This window comes from Alternaria ventricosa (assembly GCF_023758065.1).
Source record: "Alternaria ventricosa strain BMP 2768 chromosome Unknown scaffold_28, whole genome shotgun sequence".
NCBI classification, from domain to species: domain Eukaryota; kingdom Fungi; phylum Ascomycota; class Dothideomycetes; order Pleosporales; family Pleosporaceae; genus Alternaria; species Alternaria ventricosa.
This window is the reverse complement of record NW_026055708.1, coordinates 208,394-217,055: the sequence shown is the minus strand read 5'-3', so window position 1 is coordinate 217,055 and position 8,662 is coordinate 208,394. Positions and strand designations below refer to the sequence as shown.

Here is an 8,662-nt window from a genome sequence, read left to right as displayed (position 1 = left end):
TGGAACACCATCCAGTGCCATGTAGATGTCTGAGAAGAGCCGGTGACAACATTTCCCCTCAATTGCAGACACTTCATCGCTTCTAGAAGACGACATGCGACAGCCCCAGAGTCAAGGGGTCACTTGGCGTCAGGCAAACGGGAAGGCATCAAACGTCCCGAAGGCTCAAACGCAGGGCCTGACGATGAGATGTTTAACGGCGGGGACAGGAACCGAGTGGGCGCAGTGGAGAAGCCAAGTGCCGGCCTGGCTGCATCCGTAGGACCATGACGAATTCCCTCGTGTCACTTGCGCGCTGCTGACGACTGCGACGCTGCAGGTGGAGCGGAAGCCTTATGCCAACTTTGCGGTGATGAAGGGCTGCCTCAAGGCTTTGTCGAACGCAAGAGAGACGTGCCTGAGGAGGCTCGAGTTCCATCACCACACGGTGCTCCCTGCGCCAGCCTTGGAAGCGGTCCACAAATCCATCGTTCATTACGCGCGTTGCTGTGGCATGTGCTATCGACCAGCATAATCCTGCATCGCTCCGCACTCGGGCAAGACGTTCGTCTCAGCCAGCGCTGTCAACTCGTCTCCACGCCGTTGTCACAATCAGTCTAAAACACGTCGCGTCTCGTACTCGATAAGCTTAACGCAACATCCAGATTGGCGTCGTGAGGGTGACAGTACATAGTCTGGGGCGGTCGCCTCAACCAAGCGCAATAGGAGTACGTGCTGGCCACGATCCACTGGCGATCCACACCGGAGAGTCTCGACCTCTGGCTAAATCCCACCCCCGTCATTCGTTATTACCGCCCCTTGCATATCAGAAAATACTCCACGCGCTATAACCGTTGTTTGTTTTGCTCTGTTTGCGGCGACGGCGTTTTTACTTTGGCTCGGGTTTGGGAACCATCGCAGAAGGACGACCCTGATTGTTGTGGTCTCGTGCGGCAGCGGCGGGGAGATCGCTGGCGCCAGCGAAGCCAAAAATAAGATCGAGAGGATGAGCGTGCTACCGTCATCTTATTGTGCCTCACGGACGCGGCTTAGCGTGGGCGGCTTCCTCTCCTAAACTAGGTAAAGAGGAAGGTGCGCGCCTTAGTGCCGATCGCTGATTCGCTATCAGTGCATCGTACCTGCATTTTGCATTGGTGACCGCAAGGCGGTTCAAAATAACGTTGGTTCCCATCTCGACCTCCTTGCTCACCTCCTCCACGGTCTCGCCCACCTTCACTCATTCTTCCCTCGTCGACTTATCGCTTCACTCTTTCAGCGATATCTCGCATTACGCTCTTTCTCACCTTGTGTCTCTCGTTCTCTATCAATCCACCAGCTCGCGAACCGACGGTGCTATCAGGTGCGTATCCGCTTGTTCCCGTTGGCGGCCGTCACATTCCGCCAAGCCTCCGCGCGAATGTACAACCACAACACCGAACAGAAGCAATGCGAGCGGGACAATGAGAACTAACATGCAAACAGCAACTACACTCCTTAATCAACACCAACAACCTCAGAGTTATCTGCACGCCATCGACACGCCCTAACGAAACACAATACCACCCATATCATAATGATGAACATCAACCTTATCAAGCGCAGCGAGGATGGCAGCCTTAGCTCTACCCACCTCGCCCTGCTCGTTACCCTCATGATGCTCGTTCTCCTCGGTATGCTCTGCATAGGAGGCCTCATGTTCCTCCGCAGCGTCCGCAGAGGCAGGAAACAAGCCCAGGCCGACCCAGAACTCCCCGTCTACGAGAAGCGCCAATCAAATGTCAACCGCCTGACTATCACTGCGATGCCGTACAAGGGCCGGGAATCCGTCATCACCTACTCGGAAAAGCAGAACCTCATGGACAGCCCTACCAGCCCGGTACCCGAGATCCGCATCACCTTCCCCGACGAGGTCGACGAGTCCGGCAAGCAACAATCGGGCCGCGTTGTCGTCGTTCGCGTTGGAGACCACAGTGTCGGACTGGAGCCTGTACAAGAGGACCTCCCAGCCTACCAGCGCGACGCATCAGACCGCTTCGACTCTCTCGACCTGGATCGCATGGGCGGACTGAAGGAGAAGGACGACAAATACTACTCATGAATCTCATGACACCAACTCTCAACACCCGGCTAGACTGCTGCTACTGAACGTCTAGCAGCCCGGGCCTCTCAGCCACTTGGCTACGACCGACTACCCTTGATGACGGCTATACCGCGCTGATTGTCAGCTTCTCCGTTCCTGCTGAAGCTGTGGCATAGCCGGCAGGGCACACCATTTATGTATATTCTCGGAGTTGACTGGCCATTTTGCTGTATACCCCCTGATGATTGGCCATCTCTTCAACGAGGTTTCTACACCTCTTACATAACTCTTATTCACTAATGTATGATACACAACTCACTCTCTAGCGACTGCGCAGAGCAGCATGAGAGCCAATACAATCCTTTGTCAAGACATACAAAACGCGTGCATCTGATCGTGACGTGAGGTGGACGTGAATGAACCAGCGCATGCAGGGTCTTTGGGTATTCTGGTACGAACGGGAAGCGTGCAGGCATGATGTCAAGGCTCGTATTACAAGTCCCAAGCACAGCTAGCGACGGGCGCGAGGCGCGTACCTCGATGGCGGATGCATGACATCGGAGGCTCGGCGAAATGGGTGATCCACTTGTGGATGCTTGCGACACATCCTCACTTTTGTAAACAGCGCACCAACTTTCTCCCCATGGATTCTGTCGCTCCTTGAGGCCTCTTCAGCCATTTGAATCCCATTGAATCTCCATTTGGCATTTGCTAAGCGCCAATTGGCCACCCCTCTCTATCCGCCATGGAGAACGGCGAGGTCTTCACGCCTCTGTCCGACATCACCGCCGGCCGGAGCACCGCGCCCAAAGTTCAGAAGCCGGCGCAACAGCCACAACAGCAGCAGCCGTCGCAAGGTCAGCGGACAGCTGTACATGACCCTGATAAGGCGAAGAGGCTTGGGCAGGTGCACTTCAAGGCCGCTCATGGCATCATTGTCGCTTTCTTTACCTTCATACTGTAGGTTTCTCCATCGCAGCCCTCTCCCGGCTTTCCCCTCAAGACATGCATCGCTGACGGTTACCAGAATACTTCACATCCTCGGTATCTACCTCTTCACGAGCGGCTTCCTTCTCACGCGATTGGTGCTCGACCACAAGTCAGAATGCGCCCTCCCCCCAATCGACTCTGCGAACGCGTACACACCGGGCGACGCGGAAAAGGGGTGCTGGCACCCGAAGACATTCAACAAAGCAGTCGTCATCATCGTCGACGCGCTGCGATATGACTTCACTGTGCCCTTCCCCGAACAATTCGAACCAGTCGATCTCGCTGTCGAAGCCGAGAACCCGTCCCAAGCCCCTCCAATCGCCCCGCGCCATTTCCACAATGCTTTCCCCGTGCTATACGAGACGGCGAGGAACCAGCCTCAGAACGCGTTCCTCTTGCCCTTCATCGCTGACCCGCCGACGGCCACGATGCAGAGGTTGAAGGGGCTCACAACGGGTACGTTGCCCACCTTCATCGATGTGGGCAGCAACTTTGCGGGCCAGGAGATTCTTGAGGATAACTTGGTCGGACAATTGAAGAATGCGGGCAAGAGAATGGTTCACCTCGGTGACGACACATGGCACGCTCTTTTCCCGGACTACTTCGAGCCGAACCTTACGCACGCGTACGATTCGTTCAACGTCTGGGATCTACACACCGTTGACTACGGCGTGAGTGAGCACATTTTCCCACTGTTGCAGGCTGAGAATGCCGACAAATGGGATGTCATATTCGGTCACTATCTGGGCGTAGACCATGCTGGACACCGTTACGGACCCGATCACCCTGCCATGGCCGCGAAGTTGAGCGAAATGGACAAGGTCTTCCAGCGCATGATTAGGACCATTGACGACGACACTCTGTTGGTTGTTATGGGAGATCACGGCATGGACGCAAAGGGTGACCATGGAGGAGAGTCGGATGATGAGATCCAGGCTGCGCTGTGGATGTACTCGAAGAAGGGTATATTTGGGCGCAGCAACCCTGCCTATGTCGCACCCCCGGCCAACGCAAAGACCCGGCCAGTGGGACAGATCGATCTAGTCCCGACTCTCTCGCTTCTTCTAGGCATGCCCATACCCTTCAACAACCTCGGAAAACCCATCGAAGAGGCTTTCATCGGCAAGGACGGCGCTGACTACAAGAATCTGGCTACTGTCAACCGCCTGACAGCGGCGCAAATTCACAATTACCAGCATGAATACGCCAAGGTTCGAGGCATTGCTGATAGCGCACGAGCTTCTTCGCTTGCCCTCTGGAAGAACGCAAATGACGCGTGGAACTCGCTCGGAAGATCCAAGGCCAACAGTGATGAGATGCGCCAGGCGTACGAGGCTTTCGGTGCCTACCAGCGCGATACACTCCGCATCTGCCGCGACCTTTGGGCTCGATTTGACGTCCCTAGGATGGTCAGTGGTGTCACAGTCTTGGCCGCCAGTCTGATAGTAGTCGCACTCTACGCTAGAATCCTTCATGGCGATCGTGCCGACGTCACTCCCGTCTTCTTCACCCGTGGCGCTATTGGTCTGGTCCTCGGAGGTATCGTTGGTGTGGGCTTTACCATCTTCATGCCAGAGGACGCCAAGTCGCACGTTCTTGTCCTCTCCTCTGCTCTCACTGGAATCGTCGGCTGCGCTTCTACTTTCTACTCGCTGAGTTACCGCCTCATGCCACCGATGCCGAACAGTATTTGGGGCTGGGTGAGTGTCATCTTCACTCTTGCGCTCTCTGGCGGCTTCGCAGCCAACTCATTCACCATCTGGGAGGACGAGATTCTCCTGTACTTCCTGACCACCTTTGGTGTTCTTGCGCTTATCTCATCTTTCCGCCGAAAGAGTATTTCAGACCGAACTCTGGGCGCTTACCACTCCATCTTGTTCACCATCTTGCTCAGGGTTGCGAGCTTCTCGAGACTGTGCAGAGAAGAGCAGATGCCATACTGCAAGTCCACATACTATGGATCCGCTTTGTCCACTACATCAGCACCGTGGCAACTCGCCATTCCCGTAGCCGCCGCCATCCTCATCCCCACGTTCATCAAGAGCTACTACGACGGCACCAAGAGCTACCAGCACTACGCGACCCTTTGGATAGGTCTCGCACTGCGCTTCGGCCTTATGATGTCCGCCGCATACTGGGCCCTCGACGCGGCCGACGACGGCGAATGGGCACCGGGCTGGGAGAACATCATCCGCATCACGAAGCGCTTCCTAGCCCAGATCGTGCTCGCCATCAGCATGGCCTTTGGCTACTCAATCTACAACTGGTCCAAGCCCCTCCTCAACGTCATCATCAACAAAGACGGCGGCGTCGACGAAAACGGCGCGCCCAAAGAAGAAGTCATCATCCACGGTTTCGCAAACGTCCACGGCTCGCGCTACGCCCTCCTCATCACAATCTGGTACCTCGCCGTCGCCGTGTTGCAGAAACCCATGGGCGCAGGTGCAATTGGCATCTTAGTCTGGCAACTCTTCTCCCTCTTCGAAATCATCGACACGAACAACCTGCGTCAATCCGCCATCGGCCCCGTCGTCCTCGGCCTCCTCGGCTCCTTCCACTTCTTCAAAACAGGCCACCAAGCCACTCTCTCCTCCATCCAATGGGAATCAGCTTTCATCCCCTTGACCAAGATACGCTACCCATGGACCCCCATCATCGTCATCCTCAACACATTCGGCGCACAGATTCTTTGTGCTATTGCGGTACCGGCGTGTGTGCTTTGGAAGGTTAAACCTCAGAAGAAGGGTCTGCTTAGTGTGGTTACGAAGGCTATGGCTTCCCATATTTTGTTCTATGCGACTGTTAATCTGGCGACGACGATGTGGGCGGGCCATTTGAGGAGGCATCTTATGCTTTATAGGATCTTTTGTCCTAGGTTCATGGTTGGGGCTGTGGTTTTGTTGGTTGTGGATGTGGTGTTGATTGTTATTGCGCTGTGGGGGACTAGGATGAGTATGTTGAGTACGGCGGAGGTGTTTGGGTTTGGGGGGTAGATGGGTGAGTGGGAAAGAGGAGGGGATTGGGGGGAGGAGAAATGGTGGTTGCATATATTGGCGCGGGCTTGGTTGTTGTTGTATTAGCATCGCTTGCAGCGTCTTTTCTGTCTTTCTTGTGTTCATTGTAAGAAGCTCATGAAGAATATCACCTGTGCAACTTCCTGATACGCTCTTTTCTCACACCGTCTTCTCATTCCATCATCTTGATCCTTGCCGTTCGCTCCTGCTCCTTCCGGATCCAAACGCGCCAGATTGGCCTAGAATAGCCCTGCGCGAGACCGCTCTCTTACCTCTTACCTCTCGCTATCCTCTCGCGGTTCTCCTACCAATACATTGCGAGCGCATTACGTCATGCTACGCATCGACAGCGCGAGGTAAAGGTAAAGGCAGTCGCCTCAGTCACCGCTGTCGTCGTCTATATCAACGTCTCACCCCGGACCTCCGTGTCTCCTACACCACACTCGGAGTACACTGAAGAGCAGCGGTTATTGCCCACCTCTTTGCGATAAAACTTATGGAGTAACCCTCCTTACGATATATCGATTCAGCAGGGACGTCGACCACGTCCGAGCGGAGAAGTGATCTCGAACGGGAGCGATAGCGACCACGGCATAGTCGTGCGCTTGACGAGGCTGCGCAAGAAAGCGGTGAGTCCTTTTTTCTCGATACACTTTGAGAGATGTGTATACTGACTGGCGGTACAGGTCATCATTAAGACTGCGCCTCTCCAATCACTTAACCTCTACTCCTAACGATAACTCACCTTATCTCGATACTACCTCCCACTCCAACGGAAGCACATCCATTGCCCCGGTAATATGGCTTCACAACTGCAGCAATCAGCGAGCGTTGCGCCTCGTAATGAACCTTGCGAAGAAAATCCCTACGGCATCTTCGTCGAGGAGGATCTGATCGACGACTCGACTGGGATCGTACCAACAAAGGGTTTGGGTATACCTCTTAGCCTCAAGGACCGCTTCTTGAGGCGCCTGTCGAAGATGCTAGGCACCGCAGCGAACATACGAGAGATACACAACGGCAACGCTATGGACATCTTCTTGACGCGAGACAAACAGTCGCCCGGGCCAAACATTGCGCTGGATGAAGGACTACGCAAATTTGTGCGCGAGCTCGAAGATGGGCTGGAATCTGTTGCGACACATCCGTCTGGTATGCTTCACCTGGCTTCAAGCGTTCGTCGCTAACACCTTTAGGCCAGCCACTCGATCGTGCATGCTCAGAACTATGGGACGGCATTCTGATTTACAACTACAACAAAGTCGAACAAGTCATACGAAGTATACAGAAGAATTTCGACGAGAATAGGACTACCTTCAACGAACTCGTAACGAGGATGTTCGGCATCGACGACAATGACGACAAGGGCTCGATGCTGGACCGAGAGCTTGGTGAAAAGATTATCAGGCTATCTCAAAACGTCCATGCGTTCGATGGCTCCATGAAGGAGTTGAATAAGCTCGTTCAATTTGCATCGACTATGACGAGGGTACTTCACAACTTGCGAGACCGCCTCAAGTACATCCTTGAGAAGACTCACTTCGCCAATAAGCTGTTCGACCTCATCTGCGCCCTCGGCTTCCCTGAACGTGTCTACAGCACCCTGGTACGGGCTGCTAGATCTTCGCAGACATTTAGGAAGGTCAACTTCCACTTGAGGCCTCAGTCGCCGGTAAAGAACGTGTCTTTCGCGACTCCAACGGCGAGTGCGACGCCAACAACCATCAAGCCGTCCTCACCGCCTCAAAAGGAGAAGTCAAAGCGGATGCAGCAGTACGAAGCAACAGCGATCGGAACTGCAGTTGCAGTTCCTGCTCTTCCATCTCTTCCTCTTCCTTCTCCTCCTCAGCAAGCTCTCACCAGCCTCGGTCCACTGATGACCGCGGTGCAGCCTTACCTGAATCAACAAGATCGGGGTCTCGATCTCCATTCCTTGCAACCCGCAACCAAACAAGAAACGGCGCAACTAATCGGCACCATACTCCGAGAGAGGCTTCTATCTACGCAGACCGCCGCATGGTATTCGTTCGGTTTCGTCACCGCGAAGGATGAAGAGCAAGAAAGACAACTAGCAGGGCTTTACGTCGCAATACTGAAGGAGGCCAAAGATCCCGAAGCCGCATTCCGCGAACTACAGACTGCCTTGGAAACGAATTCCATCGTCAAACTCTTCGATCAGTACGAGTACGCTCATTTCCGCGACCTCTTCCCTTACCTCAAGACCTTCCTCTCCACGCCACCCACCAAACGCTCCACCGTCTGGCGTCTCCGGCAGTTCATCCAGGATCCGATTGACGACGAACCGCCTGCATGTCTACAACGGGACTACGGCTTCAAATTTTGCCGCCCCCGCGAAGAAGTCCTCCGCGTCAAGGAAATCTACACCAAAATGCTGCGCAAGATGGGCCCGCAAAAGCTGGATATCGCATGCATCAACGGTCGATTGTCCGAGACGGCGATGAAAGAGGGGGTGTATGTCGATCACAAGGACAGGCGGTTCCTGAAAAACGACTATGGATCCCCATTCCTGGGACTGGACTGTGAGGGCGGTCTCGAGAACTACCGCGGCCCGTTCTACAGGAAGCCGTTGAAGCTTTAG

The 8,662-nt window shown here is 54.6% G+C and overlaps 3 protein-coding genes across 3 annotated transcripts; all 3 read left to right on the top strand.

The window, feature by feature from the left end:
- Window positions 1–1,552: 1,552 nt before the first annotated feature.
- On the top strand, window positions 1,553–2,077 carry J4E93_010295 (uncharacterized protein; the record flags this gene model as incomplete). Its single annotated transcript, XM_049348180.1, has 1 exon — window positions 1,553–2,077. One exon carries the CDS (start codon window positions 1,553–1,555, stop codon window positions 2,075–2,077), a length of 525 nt encoding a protein of 174 aa, XP_049194714.1.
- Window positions 2,078–2,804: 727 nt separating this feature from the next.
- On the top strand, window positions 2,805–6,042 carry J4E93_010294 (uncharacterized protein; the record flags this gene model as incomplete). The annotated part of the gene is made up of 2 exons (XM_049348179.1): window positions 2,805–3,019; window positions 3,087–6,042. The coding sequence occupies 2 exons, from the start codon at window positions 2,805–2,807 to the stop codon at window positions 6,040–6,042; spliced, it is 3,171 nt and encodes a 1,056-aa protein (XP_049194713.1).
- Window positions 6,043–6,863: 821 nt separating this feature from the next.
- Window positions 6,864–8,662, top strand: J4E93_010293 (uncharacterized protein; the record flags this gene model as incomplete). The annotated part of the gene is made up of 2 exons (XM_049348178.1): window positions 6,864–7,215; window positions 7,260–8,662. 2 exons carry the CDS (start codon window positions 6,864–6,866, stop codon window positions 8,660–8,662), a joined length of 1,755 nt encoding a protein of 584 aa, XP_049194712.1.